Below are 23,090 nucleotides of genomic sequence, written 5' to 3' on the forward strand. Positions count from 1 at the left end.
TTCCATTTCTCTGCTTCCGTAACATACAGTAGTCACAGGGCAGACAACCGGCGCTTTGTGACGTCAAAACGTTTTACGTGAAGCTTGTTAAGGGAGACTTAAGGGGAATGTTTGGGTTGAGCTGCTTAATTAAATTACTCTTCTGATACCACGAAAACGCCACTTTTAGCGTTACAAGGGACTCGGTAAGCCAGAAAATGCGAAAAAAAAGGTAAGGTGGATGCAGATGCTCCATGACGTTCACGCACTAACTCTCCCTGACGTCGGAAACTGGGACGGTGTCTGCTCGAGTCCAGATAAACGTTTATCGGTAAAGACAAAGAAGGACAACACTTCATTTCAAGAAAACCAATATTCAACCTAGAAACTCCCGATAACCTGGATGAAGTACTGGAAGAAACAGTGCGTCCCGTCATCGCTTAATTATTGAAGTTATACTTTAATTGAGTAGTACTTAAATTATGTCATACTTTACAACTCTAAAGTCATTTGGAGTCGCTATTTAGTGTAATTTAAAGGTATTTCAAAATTGCAATGCAGAGAACTTCTATAGTTACCACAATTTATTGATACTCTCAGCTCAGTACTTGTTCATTACAGGGCTAAGATATACCGTATTTACTAGAATCTAACGTGACCTACGATGGTACTGCGAGGATCGACTTGTCAGTCCGGGAAATAAAAATAATAAGGAATAAAATAAGATCGCGAATGTAACGCGAGATGAAGGGAACGAGAAATGGTACCTTTATTCAAAGAACGAATTCGTGAACGAGTTCTCTTTACTTATCATTGTCGTCTGAGAAGAAAACGTAGATTTCTTTAGGTGGTATTCTCCGGTGATAACTTTGGGAGACAGTTCCACTTTCGAAAATTTCGCTTGCCTCGGCACCGAAAGCGTCCCCGAAGAGTGTTTCTGGCGATGCGTGCAGGCTCGTTATCAGTGCCGAGGCCGCTGTCGGTAATATTCTTCGAGAAGTCAGATGCCGAAGTGAGCCAAGTCTAGCGAAAGTGAAACTATTTTCAAAAGTTATCGCCCGAGAATCAAGTCATCCCTGCCACGAATCTCGTCTGAGATTAAGTACCTACTGTATGAAAGACCGCACAACCATTTCATTCGGGGACAGTACCAAGCCACTACGAGACCCTTCCTACCGGTCCCGCATTTACAGAGGGCCTCGCATTGGTGTCACCATTCGAGAATCGTCGACTCGTTGACGTCGAGCCGTCGAGCCACAGCCGACGGCTCGACGGCTCGACGTCAACGAGTCGACGAGTAGCTGGGAAAAAAAACTTTCCCAGCTACTCGACCATCTAAATTATCCGTCTCTTGAAGCGGTCGTCATTCTGAATGCTCTGCGTCGCCATGACGTTGGGAATGAACAAAGTCGAAGCGCGATAGGCGCGGTAACGGTGACACCAGTCATAAGCACAGTGAAAATGGAAAAGTTACATTGATTCCAACAAAAACGTTTTGACTTTGGTCGACTTGTTTATGGATTGAATCTATACATAAAGGTACAGGTTGCCAACGTACCATTAGAAGCTGCGAACCTAGAATATTTTATAGAAAATCGTAAATGTTTGCCTTTATTCGAATGTAACGCGAGGGTCGAGTTCCAGCAACGAAAATTATGAAAAAAGCTCGCGTTACAATGGAGTAAATACGGTACATAAATACACATTACCAGTAGTGCGTAATGGTAGCAAAAAAGGAGAGAAATCATGTAGTCGTGTTCGAATATGAGGATGGGGCGGCTAAGGCGTATACCAAACGTGCGTATACAGGGCAACGCGATATTCAAAAGCGCTAGTGCCGTCGCAATTATTCTACAGTTTCCATGACAACCACTGGTTCCGGCCGTATACTTGCCGTTCAAACACGTTTTCTCGCACGCCCAGGAGCCTGTGGGGAGCGATCTATCGCGGCCGGCCATGGTGGTCATTGCGTTGGCAGCAGTCGTGATCGTCGCGGGCGTGGTGATGGCCTTGTTCATCGGTTTCGGCGGAACGCGTCTAGCTGCAAATGGCGGCTGCAGAAGCGAGGATTGCACACAGTACGCGCTGCGTCTCCGAGAGTCGATCAACGAGTCCGTGGATCCGTGCGCCGACTTCACGGGCTACGTGTGCGACGGTTGGCGCCGAAATCACGAGTTCTCGGTGGCCGAGGAAGCCTTCATGTCGACGTTCGACAGCATGTCGAGCTTCGTGCGGGCACTGGTGGTGCCACCGCACGGCCAGTCTGCCGTCGAACGCTCGGCGGCCTTTTACCGCAGCTGCGCGAGTGTGCTTCGGGGAGATCGCGACGAGATGCCGCGAGTCAGGAGGGCCCTCGCCGAGGCCGGCATCACGTGGCCCGTCGTGTCCGGCACCGCAGCTGACCTGTTGCGCACGTTCCTCTACGTCCACGTGCATCTCCGGTGGAACGTCCTGTTCAGCATCGACGTCATTGAGAAGGGCGACTCCATCACGCTGGTCATGCGGCCCTCCGTAGACAGTGGGCCCGTGAAGAAATATTTGGAGATCAGGCAGAAACCGGAGACGGCCAAAGGATATTTCTACAACCTGGTCTCGGAATTCGCGGTGAACGATAAGGAATCCGGTCGCATCGTTACCTTCAAAGAGACTCAAGACACCGAGGCTTCCGCTATGATTTTCCTTTTCATCGGTCTGGTAAACGGCTCTGTAGTACCGCAGCGGATAGACGGGGCCCTTCTTAACATGGTGCCGAGTCTCACGCAAGCCCGCTGGAACGCCACGTTGCGTTCTCTCGGCATCGCTGAAAAAAAACTTTCATTTCTAACCACCCATCCGTTTTACGTGACGCAATTCCTCACATTATGGAACTACCTCGGAGAGTCGAAGCTCCACCAGTTCGTCTCCTGGTTGACCATCCAGGTGGCGGCGCTGTACACCAACCGTCGACTCATCAACAACTATTACGGAAGCGATAAGACGGCTGCCCTTTGGCACGGCGCGTTTTGCTTCAGCAAGGCCTACCTGCTCTCGGGAACAGCTGCATTCAACGCGTCCGTGAACCACGTGCTGGACAGCGACATCAGAGCGGAGGCCTTAAAGCTCCTCTGGGGCGTCCGCAGCTCCTTCTTGGCTCGTTTGCAGCAGTGGCCTTACAGGGACGACGTCAGTGTCGACAAGATGCTCGCCGTCACCGAGCGCGACTTCGCCGTCAGCGCGTTCGCCGTCTTCGACGAACGTATCAATAGTAGCGGATCGTCGGCTACCAGTCCCGCAGACATGACGGACTCGCTGGTGGACAACTGGATCGCGGCCGCCGTTCCGTACAGGGAGGACGTGACGCATTTCGCCGCGGCGTCCATCGCGAAGCTGTCGTTCACGACGCTCTCCACGGACGGAAACTTGGCGCTCATGCCGTACGCGTTCTCGTTCCCTTTTTTCGGCGTACGTGGTATCCCGGCGATGAACTACGCGGGCGTCGGTTCGCACTTTGCCTACGCGTTGAGCGAGCGGGCCCTGGCACCGCAAGTCATCTCCGCGGACAGCCCACTCTACCGATTCCTCAACTGCACTGGCGTCTCCCTCGAAACTTTAGGGAGAAATCCGGTGAAGTGGCTGTCCACGTTCTCCGCCGCCGCCACGCGGCCGTTGTTCGAGGCCTTCGGCAACGCGTCCACGAGCGACAGCCTGCCAGGGCTGCCCACTCTGACTGGGTCTCGGCTCTTCTTCGTATCTTTCTGTTACGCCAAGTGCCACGGAAGCTGGACCGGGGGCCTCTCGCAGCCGGAATGCAGTGACTTCCTGCCGCACGTGAAGGCTTTCGCGAATGCCTTTAACTGCCCGCTCGGCTCGCCGATGAATCCTGTCGCGGAGTGTGAGCTCTTTTGACTGCAGACTCTCACGGTACTCCGAGAGTTGATTGTCGTGAAGTGGCATCCACCCCCATGTGGTGTTACTTATAAATGTGCCTGCTTCATCTTGAACTTACTAATCGGTGTCTGTAGCTGTCGCTGTAAGATATTTGAGACATGCCTTCTCAGAGGCACCTACATTCGTATTTGCGTCCTTACAGCAATGGTAGTAGCTATAGACGCAAGACTAAACATAACCGTGAGATTCTTGTCGCTTCACAGTCTATTAGCACGCGCCGCTTCAAATTTGGCGCCGCAATACAAAAGGTCGTTAACTTCGCCATGCTTCTTCGTCGGGCTGCAGTTAAGCGCTTTTTTGAACTCGCAATGACTTGCATTTGTCGCCTTTTGGAATTTGACGCTCATTAAAGGCGTGAAGTAGGGGCAACAAGTTGGCTCGGTGGGTCTTTCAATTTCAAAGTTAATTAGGCTCTAAGCTAAAATGCCTACATGAAGCTCACAACTGACTAAACGAGTGAAGCCATTGAGAGAAACCAGTACAGAGACACATGACGAGTGTGTGTGTGTAATGAAGGTTTCAGATGTAGAGACCCAGGAAATAAAATATTGGCGAACCTCAGAACACCCCCAATAACTTTATTAGCTTTTGCAGCGAAGTTTCGGTTCCATTTCCCAGGATATGTATGACGTCATAACGTAAAATAAGGTCAGGTGGAGCAGAGCATCGTGATATTTCGACACTGGCTGCACATCGCTCGGCCGTCTATTATGCTGCTAGTCGTTGCGCGGCCTGATGTGCGTTGGACCTACGCAATTTTTGTGCCGCCTCTTTCGACTTACCGCTGCTGCTGCTGTCTTGATAGAGTATCTCGCACCCAGTGCCTGTCACAGGCCATAAATGAAATACTCGTAGATGCTCGCAAAGCAAATATGTTAAGCAAAGATTTTGCCGGGAACAGATTCAGTGTTTAATGTCAGTAGTACAATGTTCCATCTGCAATTATCTCGGATGACATCTGATGCCTGAAGACTCAAGTGTTCAGTGTACTTTCAACTGTGCTACAGTAGAAATCGGTAGATAATTTTGCTTGCTAAGGAAATGTGTTAAGCAAAGATTTTTCCCGGCACATATTCAGTATTTAATGTCAGTTGTACAATGTTCTATCTGCAATGTAGTAACCCCCCATCTTATTAAAGCATGTTTATCTCCCACCAATACCCGCTGGGGTGGCTCAGTCAGCTAAGGCGTTGCGCTGCTGAGCACGAGATCTCGGGATCGAATCCCGGCCCCGGCGACCGCATGTCGATGGAGGCGAAATACAAAAAAAACGTCCGTGTGCTTGCGTTGTAGTGCATGTTAAAGAATCCCAGGTGGTCAAAATTAATCCGGAGCCCTCTACTACGGCGTGCCTCACAGGCAGAACTGGTTTTAACACGTAAAACCCCAGAAAGAAGATCTCTCCCACCAATAAAATGATCTCCAAGATTCCTGGCGTGGTGCGTGGTGTGAAAAACCACGCGGCGCACAACTAATCCTAAATACCGCAACTACTGAAAAGGCGGTTTATTCCAACGTACCAGACCAGCTTTAGATTATCTCAGCTGAAATCTGGTGCGTGAAGACTGAAATGTTCAGTGCACTTTCAGCTATGCTTCGGCTGCTCAAACAATAAAGGGAAAAAAGCACATTATATACGTTGCTCGTGCGCAGTACTGTGTAGTTGATCGCATTTCAGCAGTTATTTATTGCAAACACAGCTCGCTCACAAGACAGCCCTCCCATCTTTACTGCCCGTACAAGTGTGAAGGCAGTTACCTTGTTATCAGGAGTAACTTTTCTACGCCTGGAGATAAACGCGTCTCTTTCCTGGAGATAAACGCGTCTGCTTTGTCGCTCTCTCGCCGAGTAAAGTACAGTTTACTATTGCACTATCTCCCGGATCGGCCAGCCCTAGTCGGCGCCACTGGGTTTGTGCCCGGAAACTTGGGCCACTGAATATGTCCAGTTGGGCGTGTGATACGGGGTATTTTCCCGAACAGACAACTTGGGTCACTGCGCATGCGCAACTGTGCTTGTGACACTGGGTAAGTGAAGATCCTTGGCCAATTCCCCGGAATGGGTACGCGCGTGTGCGGAGGGGCACGCATAGACGAAGGGGTGAGAACAAAATGGAACCAGAGCGTGCACTGAGCGAGAGTCGTTGAGCTGCATAGAAGTGAAGGAGGAAATGTGAACTCGAGACACTTCGGTAACTTTTTTTTTTTTTTTTTTTTTTAGCTGCACCAAAATTTTAAGCATTACCGGTGGTGGACAGCACAGTTCTAATTCCTGATCTAAGTTACTCGATGACGCGCCCATTACTTCCATGAGAAATGACTATGCGTAATGAAGCATTTAACACAAATACCCTAATTATTGTTTCATTAATTGATTTATGTCACTTATTTAAATCTACGAATTGTTGCTAGTGAGTATGCAAGGCATATTGACTGAAAACAAATTTTCACGATGGCACCGATTTTCAGATACACGCGGTCAAACTTCCGGTAAAGATGCAGTGCTCTTTCACTTATTTTTTTTTATTAGGAAAACGCTTTTTTATGCATTCAAGCAGCAAAAGTAACTGGAACGCCAATGCATTTCGTCGCACACTGAAAATTATCATCTCAGAACTGGCTTAGTTCTGGGAATTCGTTTCAAGTGGATGCACCATGCGTACTCACCGCCTGCAATGCGTAGATTCAAATATGCCGTGAAGTAAATATTTAAATACACAATTAGGCTAACTATGGTAATTATTCAATTAGGCATATCGATATTTCATAGAAATAATGGCGTCCTCATGGAGTAATTAAGAAGCAAGAGTTAGAATTGTGTGCTCTTCCACGGGCAGTCTAAAAAAAAAAATTCGGCAGCTAAAGAAAAAAAAAGCACAATGTAACATACGTGGGATCGAATTTATTCAAATATGCGAATTTATTTTCTTAACTTTCGCTTTGGTACCTGAGGCATCTGGTACATTACAAGTCTGGAAACAGTCAAACAGTTTCTACAAATAACAATATACAATGCCACACGACTAAGCTGGTCTTATTCAGCACAGCAGTATTTAGTTAATACATAAGTTTGTTCGAGTGAAAAGACCGATCTCATGACAACAGTACCAGACGCTAACGGCGTCACTTCGCGGCCGCGTAGGCGACTGTGGGGCTTCCAGCACGACTAGGTGCCACAAAGCGGGCAGGACGATTCGCGGGGGCGTAACCTTCCGTGGGGCTACCCACGCGACTAGGCGCTGCCGAGCCAGGAGGCCGGGTCGGAGACAAAACGGCGCGAGGTTTCCGCAGAGACGCTGCGGTAATCGGGCTGGCTACCCTGCTGACGTCACCGCGGACCGGGCGGCGTGGCAGTGTCGGGCTGAGGACCGCAAGGCTTGTCACCCGGGACGCCTGCGAGAAGAAGACACCAGTTTAAAAAAAAAGAACGTAAATGGTTATACAATTGTCGACGCTAAGTAACACAAGGTCGACGTAGATGATGGTTCACGTGATTCGATGATGAACTGTTGATTAAGTATCTCTATTCTGTCTCTGTTTCGTGTTCATTATGAATTATTTTCGCATGTTATTCGTATGGTATTTCACGCGCATTTACGTCGACCTTGTCTTCCTTAGCCTCGACACTTGGTTGACCATTTTGTTTTTTTTTTTAATCAAGAGGCCTGCTGGGTCGATCCTTGAGATAGTGCGGTCTGTGGTGCAATGTGGTTGATTTTCGACAATATTGCCATTAATAATGCCCGTACATATAATTTTGCATACTTGGCGAGTAAATCGCGGTTCTAGTGCGCACCCTGGAAGCCACATTCTAGACACCATTGCCTCGTGTGACCCCTGCTTACTCCAAAAGGACTTGTTCAATTTCCCAAAAGTGTGTCGTACGGCGGCTTTGCCTCAGCAAGCTTATCTTTGCGGCAGTGCACCCTTTACAGGAGTACCATGCAATGTGGTAAATTTTCGTGTCTATTGGCGTTAATTAAGCCGTGCCACTCATTTTACCTAATGTACAGCTAATTCTGGCTTCATTCCTCATTATTAACTGCGTACTCCTTGCGACTCTCCACAACACGTGGAGGCGGGAAAGGCTAGTTATCTATTTTTTTAAGTTGTTACAAGATACCGAGAGCTCAGATATGCCAAACCCATGTGAAATCACCTAGGAAGACCATGTTCTTAAAGGGAGTCACAAAACAGGCCTCGAATGGACATGGCGTCAGCCTAGTCAACGAAAAAGCTTAACCTACCCTAATCCTTTCAGTCGTGGCATCTCTACCCAGCTCATTGCGTGTTCTTACAGTAGGGACAAGAAAAGCAATTGAACATAGCTCTGAATGTAAACGTAACCATCCCGCAACTAAGAACAATGTCATACGCCACCATAGTATATGGATAGTAATGCAAAAACAAATTTATTTCAAGAGGTTAACTACCAAGTTTGACGAGAATATCGACATTGTTCTGTATAACTTCTGGTTAATTTGTGTTCTTTGTTACGTGAAAAGGTCCTGTGGTTAAATAACCAGCGGATTGACTTGTAACAAATATTTCAGTGATATTCATGATATAACGCATCATCTAAAGAGGTCAATATCCGTAGTCAATTAGTTGTAACCATGACGGCTAGTCTGATGTGTCTTTAATATTAATGCTACAAGTCCAAAATGTTTTTCTGTAAAGTTCACACCATGTTTCAAGAAAAAGATATAAACATGGAGGCCTTAAGAGCAGGTCATCATAGTTCATAACTGAATGGACATACTAACCTGTTTATTTATTTATTTATTTATTTATTTATTTATTTATTTATTTATTTATTTATTTATTTATTTATTTATTTATTTATTTATTTATTTATTTATTTATTTATTTATTTATCGCCACAAAGCCCAAACATTATTCCAGATCAGAGACAATTAAAACAGCGTGTTTTACATTTATTTCTGGCCATGGAGATATGTTTATTGGTACAAGGAAAAAAATGTCACAGTTTCGCCCTAAGGGCGAAGCAATGAATGCGATAGCAACACAGCAATGTCATACGAAGTAAGGTGAGCGGCCTTGGTAGCAATATGAATTGTAGTAAACATGAGCTGATTAAGTAAGCAGGTGTGCTGCGGCGTAAGTAGACCGACATGAAGAGAGACTGGATGACCACGAGAAGGCGCGTGTGAAACGGTGGTGTTGATGAGAAGCGCTTCCCGTGGGCAGCGCGTGCGAAGGGACACACCTGTAGCGCTGCACTGCCGATCCGGGCAGCATTACATGTGTAGCGTGCGTTGGAAAATGTGGCCCGACTATTACTAACTGAATGAACAAGCGTGGTGTGAGCGCGCACAAACAAACATGAATAGATCACACTGAATGACTGCAGACAACGACTGTCAAAACGCTGGCAGCAAGCGCATATATACGCCGCAGCAGCGGGCGAAGGTACGTGCGGTCTATCGCTTCAACAGAAACTGAGCGGCGAACGCATATTGCATAAAGGTCAGAGCCGTGTGGAGATAAGAGACGGTGCGGCGAGCGACGAGCGCGGTTGTTGGCAGAGAAAAAGTGCGCCCCCCCCCCCCCCCCCCCCCCGCTCCCTCCGGCACTGGCTTCCCGCTTCCTTGCTTGCGCGTGGGAGAGATAAGAGACCGTGCGGTCGAGCGACGAGCGCGGTTGTTGGCACAGTAGAAATGCCCCCCCCCCCTTCCCCCCCCCCCCCCGCTCCCTCCGGCGCTGGCTTCCCGCTTCGTTGCTTGCGCGTGGGAGATTGAGTGCGTTCGCTCTCCGTGATAGCGCGCGTCCCAGCACGCTTCCGCTCGGGCATACGGCGCGCGGTGAAGATTTTATCTATACGGAACCTCACGGCGACGGCGACGGAAGAAATCCGGTTGAAGTGTCCATATAATTGCTATCGCAATAAAACAGCTTGCTGATCAGCGACTCCTTCAGTGGGCACGTGAGCAGCAGTCGTTGCACAATGCCTCATGCGCAACTTTTGTTCGCTCCGCATGTGCGTAACATTTTGGCTCTGTATGCTAAGCGGAATGACAATCGCTCCCTTTTGCTGCTCCCATGCTCACTTGTCCTACATGCTACTGTGTGTGATTGCCTCGATGTAGTGCTGCTGTTGTTGCAATGCGGTGATGTCGAGGAAAACCCGGGGCCTCCAAAGGTGCAGAAGTCAACTGAGGATGGCCCTGCCTCGAGTAGTGCTTCCGAACTCCAGTCTAATCAGATGAGCACCGTCTTATCATAAAGAAGATGACAGTCGAGCTTGCGAAAGGTCAGTCCGAGTTGAAATCGGATATGAAGGTTGTGAAAACTAGCCTCCAAAACGCAATTGAAAGCAAGTTAACCGATATTTTCCGCCGCCTTGGATCACTCGAAAGTAAATCTGATGCACTAGACATTGTTTGCAATGATTTCGCCATAATTCAAGAGAGCGCCGAGCGGTTGGGAAAGCAGCAGGGCACCATAGTCTCGCGCTTGGATGACTTGGAGTACAGATCAAGGCGTAATAACTTTATCTTTTACGGCATACCCGATTCCCGTGAATCATGGCTGCAGACTGAACAGAAAGCTCTAGATGCTCTATCGTCCGCGAGGGGAAGTGCCTTACCACCAAACTCATTTGAACGGGCGCACCGAATTGGGACTTCTTCGAACACGAAGTGCCACCCGGTTATAATGAAACTATCGAACTTTAAAGTTAAGGCGAGCTTGCTTTCGTCGCGCACCAAGCTGAAAGGTATCAACATTTTAGTACCTGAGGACTACTCGCCTGCGACAAGGCTCGCTAGGAAAAAGCTGCTCGAATTTGGTAAAAACCAGCCTGATTCCCCATCATTTAAACTACGTTTTAACAAGCTTTTCATTGATAGGGAATGTTTCATGCATGATCCAACAAGTGACAGCGTTAAGCAGGTTAAAAGTGGTGTTCCAGATCACGCACGCGTACCTGACAATCCGTGTCATCACCCTGCCACGTAGGAACGCGCGAGGGGCAACGGTATATCTTTAACAGCACAAGCCTCAGTGCTCGTTGCTAACGCCAGAAGTGTGATTAGCAAGCGCGAGGCACTTGACTCGCTCGTCGATAGCTGTGATGCTGGTATTATTGCATTAACCGAAACGTGGCTGCAACCTCAAGTACAAGATTGTGAAATATTTGACCTGTCTCGTTTCCGTGTCTTCCGTTGCGATCGCACTGCTCGCCAAGGCGGAGGCGTACTACTCGCTATTTCAAAGTCCTTGCAGTGTCGTCAAGTCCACATTCACTGTAACCTTGAAGTTGTCTGTGCTTGCGTTGACATCGGTCATCGTAAAATTACGATCGTTGTTTGCTACCGCTCTCCCTCCTACCCAGCCATTTTTACCGATGAGCTTCACGATGTGCTTAACACACTTACTTTGCGGCATCCTTCAAACCCCATTATATTATTGGGAGATTTCAACTTCGCCGACATATGCTGGACTACTGATGTTCCACGCTGTTCTCCATTTTCTTCGCAAAGTAATGACTTTCGTGATCTCTGCTCTTTATTTTCCCTATCGCAATTAGTATTGGAACCAACAAGGATCTCAGCCAGCGTTGCTAACATCTTTGACTTAATCTTATGCTCTCATCCTGACATGGTTACCAATGTTTCATGCTTACTGGGCTTAAGCGATCACCTGGGTCTTTCGCCCAACATATTGCCTCCTGTGTTAAAACCAGTTATTGAAAAAAATAGTAATTTATCACTATGTCAGGGCAAATTTTGACGATAATAATATTGAGCTAGCTAACTTTCTTGATTTTTTTTCAGCCAATTTGATGATCGCACTGTTGATGAGAACTGGATCGTTTTCAAAAATAAAATATATGATCTCACCGATAAGTTTATTCCATCAAGTGAAATATCATGCAATTTTAAGAAGCCCTGGTTCAACTCCCAGTTAAAAAGGCTTTCCAGCCGGAAAAAAACGATTGTATCGAATAGCAAATAAAAGTGCACTGGCTTCGAAATGGGGATGCTTATAAGGCAAACGATAAAACTGGACAAACATATGCATTCCACGTACACACATTGCCCAAAATGCTTGCGAATGACCCCCAAAAGTTTTGGCGTGTTATTAACCCCTCAAAAGATAATGCGATCACGCTGATCGATTCCAGTGGTTCACCGGTACCCGATGATGTATGTCCCCATGTACTTATTTCTGTATTTTGTAACAACTTCGTCGCATGTACTGATCCTGTGCTTTCAACTGTTGAGTGTTGCAATTACCCAGCTATGGATTTTATAATCATTGAACCTCTTGGGGTCGAAAATGTAAGTAAAGGTCTAAAGTTGTCATCAAGTCCTGGTGCTGATTTGATTAACGCAAAATTTCTGGAAAATACTGTTGTTTATTCATCTGTTCTACTGTCAAGAATTTTTCAGCAATCTCTAGACACCCATCAACTCCCTGCAGATTGGAAGGTCGAGAAGGTGGTTCCACTTCACAAGTCCGGCAGCAAAAATTCGCCCCTCAACTACCGCCCCATTTCCCTCACCAGCATTCCTTGTAAGGTTCTTGAGCATATTTTGTACTCACATTTAGCAAAGCACTTACACAATAATTCATTTTTCACTAAAGTACAACATGGTTTCCGAAAAAACTTGTTATGCGAAACTCAACTTCTTCCTTTTACTCACAGCCTTCATCTTATTCTTGACAAAGGTCCATTCACTGTGTTTTCTTTTACTTCGCCAAAACCTTCAACAAAGTGTGTCATAGATGACTTCTATTTAAACTTACCAAACTTAGTCTTGATCCTAACCTGTTTTCATCCATGGCTTGAACATTTTCTTCTTAATCGGTCACAGTACGTTGCGTCAAATAACCATATATCCCCATTCAGCCCCGTAGACCCTGGTGTGCCCCAAGCATCATTTCTAGGCCTCGTCTTTTCTTAATTTACCTTAACGATTTACCCAATGATGTTTCTTCTAGCATTTACCTTTTCGCAGATGACTGTGTTATCCTCCGTGAAAACTCAGACAGTTCTGATAACAAGTTCCTACAAGACAATATTAACGCTATCTCTAAGTGCTGTGACGTATGGTTAATGCAACTTAACTTAAGTAAATGTAAATGTATGCGTGTAACTCGCAGCAAATATTCCTCCACCGAACTATTATCTTAATGATAGTCCCCTAGAAGCCATAACATCCTATAAATACCTAGGCGTCCACATAACCTCGACACTTTCCTGGTCGTTACACATCGATAAGGTAATCAACAACACTAACCGCATGCTAGGTTATATTCGCCGAAATTTTTCTTCTGCTCCTATGTAATTAAAGCTAATCTTATACAAAACGCTTATTAGGAGTAAAATGGAGTACGCCTCATCCATCTGGGACCCTCACCTTCAAACCCTGATTCAATCACTTGAACTAATCCAAAACAATGCTGCGCGTTTCATTTGTAGTAATTAATAATTATAGTCGCACTTCAAGCGTAACTTCGACAAAAAATTCCTTGTTACTTCCTCTACTCTCCGCCCGACGTAAGTGCACTCGCCTTGCTTTATTTCATAAACTATATTTCCACAATTCCTACCTGCGCGATAATCTTATATCATCTCCTACCTACATTTCCTCTCGCATTGATCATAGCCATAAGGTTGGAATAATTCACTGCCACACCAGTCAAGAATAATTTATTCCCAGAACCTCTCAAGAATGGAACCACCTTCCCGGCGCAGTTGTTGCAATCAAGGACAACTCAAAGTTTCGTTCGGCCATATCCGACATCATCGCTCCTTGATACTATTAGCTAATCAATTTTGCTGTATTAACTAAACCATTTTTGCTCCTTTGTTAATTACTTATGTATGTTTTTTTTTCTTTTTTTTTTGTTACCCAGTCCCCTCTGTAATAACTCGGTCTTGAGGGTACAATAAATAAATAAATAAATATTTATTTATTTATTTATTTATTTATTTAAATAAATAAATAAATAAATAGATAAATAAATAAATAAATAAATAAATAAATAAATAAATAAATAAATAAATAAATAAATAAATAAATAAATAAATAAATAAATAAATAAACCGCAGCTTCGCGGCCTCGACTTAGCTTAATACGCTGTATTGGTCAAACACGTGCACGTAGGCATGCGCTCTTGATTTAAGCCGGAATGCCGAGGCTGCGAAGAAAAAAAAATAAAATCGTGGCATCTTTGGTGCACAAACTTTTGCCCGCGACTGTTCATTCCGTGAGAGGTGCTCTTGGAACCAAACACCACGAAACTTTTGCTCTTTAACCCTGGTTATCTGTTACCCTTCAAAGGTTAAAACGATTTCCCCATTTAGTGGTATGGTGCACGAAATATTACATGCTTTGTTTTTGCTATGTTAAGCTGCAGCCTGTTTGGCCTGAGCCAGGCCGAGAGGGACGCAAGGTAGGTGTTCGCTCTTGTTTCCATATCTATCATACCTGTGGACTAAAAAAAGATCTTAGTATCCATCGACATACATAATAAGTTCAGAGAGTTGGGTATAGTTACAATGCCATTAATGTAAACAAGAAATAAAAATGGTCCCAGTATTGACCCCTGTAAATCTCCCTGTGTTAACTTTAACTTTGATGATGTGGTATTCGTTATTTGCACGGTTTGATAGCGGTGACTCAAGTAGTTTTTAATGAGCTCTAGTGCAACTCCCCGCACCCCGTATCTAGACACTTTCTCCAGTAGGATATCGTACTTTATTGAGTCAAAAGCTTTCTTTAAGTCTATAACTGAGACTCTCTATAGGTCTATAGTTATAGGTCTATAACTGAGACTCTCTCATCGGGGTACGACCGATGTACACCCTTGGTTACGTTTAAGGGCGCAATTTGTTTCCCATGTGGTGGAAATTAGACAGCGATGCGAACTATTTTTATACAACAAAGTTGGGATGACGATATCGAGCTAAAACGAGAAATGGGAACCTTTTTTGAATGCCAGGACGACAAGGTTTTCGAAAATCCTTATCGGCTGTAGCCCTCGTTCACATGATGGAAGAAGCGCTGTACCGGCGGTGCGCTTAGCTACTAGCGCCGGATTTACGTAAAATATTTTTAGCATGAAGCTGTGGCTGGCGGCCGCGTACCCTTACATGTTAATGCCTCGAAACTGTCGTTCATACGTTCCATGCCTTATGGACAACACTGGGAGAGATAATCGAACTACGACCATCGTTATTGCATTGCAGGTACATGCACATTTTATCACAAATCAACGCCATAGTGCAGTCCGAGAGTTCTCGACACTTGGTAACCATCACGCTGCGTCTGCGCACGCACTCGTATTGCTCTTCAACGTTCATGTAAGGTCGCGTATTTATTCTAGTAAAGAGGGCCATGCCTCAGCATGCCTTCTGAAAAAAAAAAAAAACTCCCGGAAATATGCTCTAAAACGTATACGCTGCGCATATGAATACGAGTTGTAATTGTCATTTACGATTAGTGTCAGATTATGAATGACCAGTCACCGCACGTAAGTAGCTTAAATGCAATACGAACGAGAACTGTTACGATTTGCTATCTCTTGACATACAGTGTATATGCGCAACATTGGTGTGATAAAATATGTGGGATATATATCATGCGAGTATCAGTCGCGGGGTAGGCGTCGAACCCGCGACGTCAAAAAGGCGGGAAGGAGGAGATTATCCTGCGGTCGTTGAGTTTCTGCGGTGGCCTGAAGTTGTCCATAAGAGGTCTGACGCCCGTGCGATCTTTGAGCCTCCGGAATTTTTGTATCTGTTGCAGAGAGAGAGAGAAAAAAACGCGTTTTTAGAGAGAGAGAGAGAGAGAGAGAGAGAGAGAGAAACATGTTTTGAAAAAAAGTCGGTTTTACCCGAAAGGCGAAGCATCAATAGCGATAGCAAATTAGTAGAGATCTATACGGAGTAAGGATATCAGTTTTATCGTCTGTGTAAGCTTGGACACATTCGCTTACTAACGTAATTGACAAGCATGGTGTCGAGTGGGATCGTTGAGAGTTTGCGCACAAGCAAACTCTCGACGATCCCACTCGACGAGCGCAGGCAACCGCTGTCAAAATGCTGGCGTGAGCAAGCGCAGCAGCAGCGAGCGAACGTTCGTGGGGTCTATCGCTTCAACGGAAACTGAGCGGCGAAAGCACAGCGCATACAAAGGTATGAGCCGTCTGCAGATCGCTTTCAAAGTACGGTTAGAGTGACCTAGAATACTGGGGAGTGTCCAAAGCGCCGCACGAATGCATGCGAGGAGCGAGGACGTTTTCTTGGGAACTCCCGCACCTCGGCGCTGCTGTATCGGACCCGTGGGCTTTCTCCGCTGCGGAAGCCGCGCCAAGGCGGCGGGCGTCTGCTACGAGCCTGATATTTCGGCTGCTATTAGCCTACATCGAGACAATTTGAGATATATTAAATTCCACGTCACGGCAAGGTAATACCGCAGTGACTCACCGCACCAAGAACGCGTTTGCCGGCTGTGAATACGGGTATTTTGTCTATATCTTTCTAGCTCGCTTGGTCCGCGCTTACGCGGCTGTTGGGGTAACGCATTCCGTGCGCGTACTACATTCATTTATGCGTGGAATGAGCAACGTGAACGTGCTGCAGAAGAAAATAAGCTGGAGATCGCGATGATAACCAGGAGAACGTAGCAGATATGGCTAGCTCATGCTAACGCTTTTACACCCTATCGCTTCCTTTCTTTTATTTCATGCTTTAGATTTGTTTTACAAGACTGCGTCCCGCGCTCTGGTGTTTCTTTATTAAGGCGAAATCATTAACTGGCTCTTGGGAAGCGAAATGAGTCCATCGGGGGGCCGCGGTACCAAAAGTAAATACAAACCGCGTAACGCTCGCGTCTCGTTCACTTGGTATATATACCAAAGTATAGCGTGGAAAGGCACAAATGTGTGACTAAGGTCACTGATGGGTCATGGCATTAGCAACCTGACATACTTGCATTCACGCACGATTAACGATAACAATATGAAGTGCGGTGCAAACCCGCATACTTCGGTCAGAAATCCCTCTGATGGTGTGGGTGTGACTATAAGAACGTGTTGAATGCCAATCTCGATCTCAACGTGTCGAACTTACCCATATATCATGAAGAACTGACAGCACAGGTAAATGGTAATAACAGTAATGATAATTTCTGGGGTTTTACATCCAGAAATCACAATATGGCTATGAGAGACGTCGTAGTGGAGGGCTCTGGTAATTTCGACCACCTGGGGTTCTTTAACATGCACATAAATCTACGTACACGGGTGGTTTTATTGCGATAGCAATTATATGGACCCTCCAAAGCCGATTTCTGCCGTCGGCGTCGCCGTCCCCGTGAGGTTCCGTATGACGTCCACGGCGATGAAATCGTCGCCGCGCTCCGGACGCTGTATGTGCGAGCACCGTGGTGCGAGTGAAAGGGCGCGAGGGACGCGCGCTTTCACGGGGAGCGAACGCACGTCCGAGAGCAAACGCGTGATTTGCGCCGTGCTCCCTGAAGGGCTGCAGAATTACGAGTAAGCGTATCTTTCCTCCTTTACAATCACCATATATAGAGAGCAAACGCGACTTATTCCCTCGCGCGCAAGGCCGTGGGGTGAAGGCAGAGAGGGAAGGAAGGACACGTTTAGCTGCGGCCCCAAATGCGTATTTATATAAAAACGTTGCGAGGCGAGAAGGTGGGTAAGATTTCCGACGCTGTTCGACGAGTGTCCCATTTTGATCTCGTCGAAAACCTCCGAGCCGCCCCCAGAGGCACCGGCAACAGTCACCAACGCCGCGCGCGTTCGGTGCGAACGCGTGCAAAACGCCGACGGCGTCGACAACAGTTCTGCGCGTTGCTGGCGCTGCTGCATGTCCAAGTTTATACAGCTGATAAAACTACTATCCTTACTCCGTATAACTCTCTATACCAATTTGCTATCGCAATTGATGCTTCCCCTTTCGGGTGAAACTGCAACAAATTTTTTTCCATTTCACCTTCATCGAAATGTAAGCCGCCGTGGCCGGGAATCCAACCCACGTCCTCCATCTTAGCAGTCCAACCTATCAAAGCCACTAAGCTACCCCGGCGTGTAGGTAAAGGGTACGCAAGAAATATACGCGGCAATAAACAAGACAAACCAAAATAAATGAAACGCTAACAGTGCAACTTTGTGTACTTAGGTCTCATTTCATAATTACGAGCGAACGTCAGACAACAAACGTGATGCATTACGGATGTGCAACTCCTCTTTCACCTTCTTGTGTTGCAAGAGCGCAAACAATAAGCGAATTTTAACATGAAAGTAACTTTAGGAATATTTATTGCGTATGTTCGCTGGTTCGTACCCAGCAATTATACTTACTGATAAATAATTACGTACTTGCAGTTCCGCAATGAAAGAGGCAACTAATCACCAGAACATAAACTTTTCGTGTTTTACTGTTATCGAAAGTAACTATTTTAGGGATATGTAGAATCAATAGCGATAGTTGTAGGGCATCAAAGACAGTAATTTTCAAGCCGATCTTCCTGTCAATATAATAACAAACATCATCATGCGCCATGAATGCTTGTTAGTATACGTCAAAACTCACAGGTTAAGCAATAACTATGATATCATGAGCAGTTACATGTTGGTAATTTCAGAGAGGATTCACGGATTATTAAAACAAGGCTATTGCAGCAGTAACTTTTACATGACAAATGAGCAAATGGCTAGGCCAGCAGTACCTATCTATTCATTTCAATGTAGAAAAATGTACATTTGTTTACTTATTTTTTATACTTGTTTAAATATTGGCTGGAATGGCTTTTCTTTCGAATGTCTGAATTTGCAACAAGCTTCACTCACGGTGAACCTTAAGGTACATCGTGTGCGAAGTTTGTACTGAAGAGATAGCGTACAACAAGAATTGTTCCTGTATACGTTATCTCTGAAGCGAAATAAGCCAACAATATCGCGGCGTTATACAGAGCCGTCTCTGCTTTTTCTCTTGCTTCCTTTACACCTTCTCACTGTGCTCTGTTCATAATAAAGTATTGTCGAGACTAAAAAATTGTCGAATAAACACATATACATATGGCTGTAAACCACTACTGACTGTGAGTGAAAAGCGCCTCACTGCACACACGTATTTCACTTGACTACGCTAGTAATTTACTATTTTTCGTTACTCTTATTCTCACAAGCATGGTGCGCTATTGCCTGCGTATCCATGCGAATACCGTTTTTTGCGTTCCTTCCTTGCGCGGGCTCATTTAGCGCGTTTCTACGCACGCACACACGCATTACCGTTCGCGAACTCTATAGCACCCGAGCTATAGGCCTCGCTGATGAGTTTGAAATGTTAGTTTTACAGCGTAAGCTGTTATGGGCTCATTCCAATAGCCGTTTCGGTTGGCGATGGCGCCTCCACCGCCGGTGTGCGCCGCGTAACCGCTATCGCCGGAAATGCAAAAGTACCCGATTTCCGCCGGGATGGAACCCGCGCCCGCTGCGTGGGAGCCAGATATTCTACCACTGAGCCACGCAAGCGCTTGCTATCGGGCAGCCGAAAAATGCCCTATAAGGCAAGCGCGCAGGGGCACACGACCGGAGCCTCCGCCAGTATGGTGGCGCCATCTAGGTGAGGCGCCTGCAAACGCAGCGTGCGCACGGGCATACGACCAGATGCGATTCAGAAGAGGCGCGCAGTCAAGCGATCTCGAGCTGCCCGAGCTACCGTGCCTCCGCCAGTATGGTGGCGCCATCTAGTTAAGGTGCCTGCAAAAGCAGCGTGCCCGACATGTAAGTTGCAGTTGTAAGGCTTGGTCGGGCTCAGCAGACTGCTGTGCAGAGAGCATTACAAGCCGCAGCTCGCCGTCGACGCCGGGCGGACAGTTCAGATCTCGTCGAAACGAGGCGAACAGACTGCCGCGAAGACCCTGTTGTGCGTGGTGCCCAAATTGGAGCTACTCTTGAGCCGATCCGCCAGCTTACGCTGTGACTCTGCTGCGTATGCCACGCAGGCCTGTGACTTTTTTGCATTCTCTTGCTGCCCAAGCACAAAGACAACGCTCAAGGATGGGTAATCTCCATGCAGCACCACACTATTGAAGTTAAATAGATTTTAAGTGCTTTGCATGGAAACTGAACGCAAAAAACTACAGCGCGTAGCAGACTAACCTCGCTTTCTATGCGCTTCGCGAGTGCGAAAAGACCACGGGTCCGGAGCAGCAGCGGCGCGGCGTGGCAGTTCCCAGAAAAAGGCTGTCGCCGCAGCCGCCGCTTTGGACACTCACCTATTATTCTAGGTCACTCTAATACGGTGCGGTTCACTGGCCGCAGCCGCATAAAGTACAAGTGCGCAGTTGCGGGAAGTGTTGAAAACGCACTGGCCTCCCTCTCGCGTCGCCTTCCCGCTTTCATCCTTTCGCGTGCGAGACTGAGTCACCAGTTCCCCTTGCGCCGTTGGTGCCGCAGCACGACGTCGCCCCCCCTCCCTCCCTCCCATTCCCCCACGGCCTCTCGCGCAACGGTCGCGTTTGCTCTCCGCCGAGCGTTCGCTCTCCGTGAAAGCTCGCGTCCCTCGAGTGCTTTCACTCGCACATACGGCGCGCGGCAACGATTTTATCGCCCTTGGACCTATTACGGAACCTCACGGCGACGACGACAGCAGAAATCCTCTTGGAGTGTCCATATAATTGCTATCGCAATAAAACTAATAGTATAACGTGTATGGAGAAACACAAGCAGGAAACTGCATCTCATCTAAAGGAACACATCGTACGTCGCCTGATTTGCACCGCAAGATTGAGAACAAACCATTCGTACAGCTCGCAGATTGCGATAGCTGGCCTCGGGAATGTACACGTTCCACAATACATGCCGACTGTCGCGATGAGGCAAAAGCGATGGCAGCTGTGTAGGTAAGCGAAAGAAATTACAGGTTTACGGCCACCATAGGACATAACCTGAAAAGGTCATGAGCGATTTGTCTGGTTTTCCGTGCAGGGGTAGTAGCTAGAGTTTTCCGGCGACAGTGTATTGAAAGTCCTATATAGCTGGAACCCTGGCATCTTACAACATCCCCATACACTGCCTTTTTTACAGTCCTCCGCATCTCCTAAGGAGGCCGCTAGATTCGTCTCATCCTTGCCCGAGTTAGGTGACGGGGCTGCACCTTTATGTCTCTGAGTGATGTAGCACTTGTCGCACATAAACTACTCCACTCTCAAGTTCGCCCATGCGGACCAGGGTTCTCAAACACGCAGCTTGTCCTCTACCATAAGTGGTACGTTGCCATCGAAACCATTGTGTGTTGCCACCAACATTTGACAACGTATTCTGCCGTCTGTTTGAGCTGTTGCAAGCGGGTGCTCGTGTTATGAACATCAGATGGTGCTTCGCTTCCTTCAATCAATGGACGATGCTAGTGCAGATAGCGGTCGCCACCCTTGCCTCTGTTACATGCGGCGGAACACTCAGCCGCTGTCATGATGACCTACTGCCTCGCTACACGTCTGAATACAAGATTCCAGCTCATGCAATGACCTTCAAGGTTACGCTCGGGCTTCCCGCGGTCTCGGGGGCCGTGCCCGCATGCATTTAGTTCTCCACGCAGCCACCGCGTGCACACTGAATATACTGCAGCACGTGCATAGTGAATATAGTGCATCACATGTATAGACCAAAGGACAATACATTTATGTGCACGTACAACGAGTTCGGTCTTTGTTGTACGACCGATGGATTTCATAGCGCTTGTTCCTTTATCTACAACGACAAAGCAGAAGTACTGGCGAAACGAACGTTTCTGGGCTCACGCAGAAACCTCACCAGTGACTCAGAGATGAATGCCTGCCTGTTGAAGACGGTCCAGCTGACGGATTCCGTGCACGGAGGCATGGTGAGCGAGCCACGGTACGTGTAGAACTCGTCTCGGCTCACAGGTGGCATCAGGCTGACCAGCGTCAGCCGAGGCACGTCCTTGTCCGAGTCCCCTGATGCGCTGCTGCCACTGCCCTTGAGGCGGCGCACCATCCAAGGAAGAAGGCGGCGTCGACGACGTTTGCTCGGGGCGCTGGAGTTCAGCGCCGCAGCCAGGATGGTCCGCATCGCCTTCACCGACTCGAAGTCAACGAACGAAGCCTACGTCGAGGACGGCTGTGTTAGCGGTGGACGAGTGATATCAAACGGGAAACGAACGCGATTATCCGTGCCACTGGAGGCTGCAGCTTCGTTTGCATGAGCGGACCCACTGCAGCAGCTTAGTGGCTATGGCGTCGCGCCGCTGAGCGCAGAGTCGCATGTTCGGTACCTGCCCGCGGCGGACGCATGCAATAATAGTCGTGTACTTATATTTGAGTGCACGTTAAAGAACTTCAAGTGTTCGAAATAAATAACGAGTTTCCCGCTACGGTGTTCCTCATAATCATATTGTGGTTATGGCATGTAATACTCCAGAGCTTTTTTTTTTTTTCATCAACTCGACGCGAGCTGGTCGAGTCCGGATGGCCGAGGCCGACGCGACAACGTTTACATTAATTTCGTCAATCAGGTCGAGCGAGTCAATCCACCCGTCGTAGTCCGCGTAACTCAAGTCATTCCGACGGTCACCGATTCGGTTAATCGTACACCGCGTGCGACACCATGTGAGTGGAATGATCAAGCATTGATTAGCAGCTATTCGTTCTTTATTTTATTGCGAGAGCAACTATATGGACACTGCAGAAGCATTTCGGCTGTCGCAGTCACCGTGAGATTTTCTATAAAGTCCAAGGGCGTCCGGCACTGTGCTTTTGCGGCTTAGTTCGCGGTAATGCGAGCGGCAGCACGAAGGCCAATTCGCTCGCTGCCGCAGTCGCGCTTACTCACTCCAGCGTTTCGACAGCGAGTTTCCGCGGTTCACGTTTGCTTGTGCGCGCGTGACACCATGCTTATTAATTTAATTAGTATGCCTATGTTTACAAGTTTATACGGCCGATAAAACTACTATCCTTACTTCATTTAGCTGTCCACTAATTTGCTATCGCAAACGATGCTGCGCCTTTCGGGCGAAACTGCGGCAGTTTTTTTTTTTTTTTTTTGAGAGAGAAGCAGCAGATTGTAGTTACAAAACGCATACCAGTATGCAGTGCAATACACAGAAAACTAAGGTGCGGGAGAAAATCGCTCACCCTGTATAACGTAGCAATAATGGCA

The 23,090-nt window shown here is 47.1% G+C and overlaps 2 protein-coding genes across 2 annotated transcripts in view; one reads left to right on the forward strand and one right to left on the reverse strand.

Moving 5' to 3' along the window:
- Positions 1–1,935: 1,935 nt before the first annotated feature.
- On the forward strand, positions 1,936–3,864 carry LOC119445157 (neprilysin-1-like). Its single transcript, XM_037709481.1, has one exon. The coding sequence runs from the start codon at positions 1,936–1,938 to the stop codon at positions 3,862–3,864; it is 1,929 nt and encodes a 642-aa protein (XP_037565409.1).
- Positions 3,865–7,028: 3,164 nt separating this feature from the next.
- Positions 7,029–23,090, reverse strand: part of LOC119445158 (uncharacterized) — a 40,970-nt gene continuing 24,908 nt past the window's right edge. Inside the window, exons 10-11 of the mRNA XM_049664901.1 lie at positions 21,726–22,037; positions 7,029–7,298 (exon numbers count right to left, since the gene is read on the reverse strand). Of these exons, the coding sequence (XP_049520858.1) occupies positions 7,029–7,298; positions 21,726–22,037 (582 nt within the window). The remainder of the gene's footprint in view (positions 7,299–21,725; positions 22,038–23,090) is intronic.

This window comes from Dermacentor silvarum, chromosome 3, assembly GCF_013339745.2.
Source record: "Dermacentor silvarum isolate Dsil-2018 chromosome 3, BIME_Dsil_1.4, whole genome shotgun sequence".
Lineage (NCBI taxonomy): Eukaryota > Metazoa > Arthropoda > Arachnida > Ixodida > Ixodidae > Dermacentor > Dermacentor silvarum.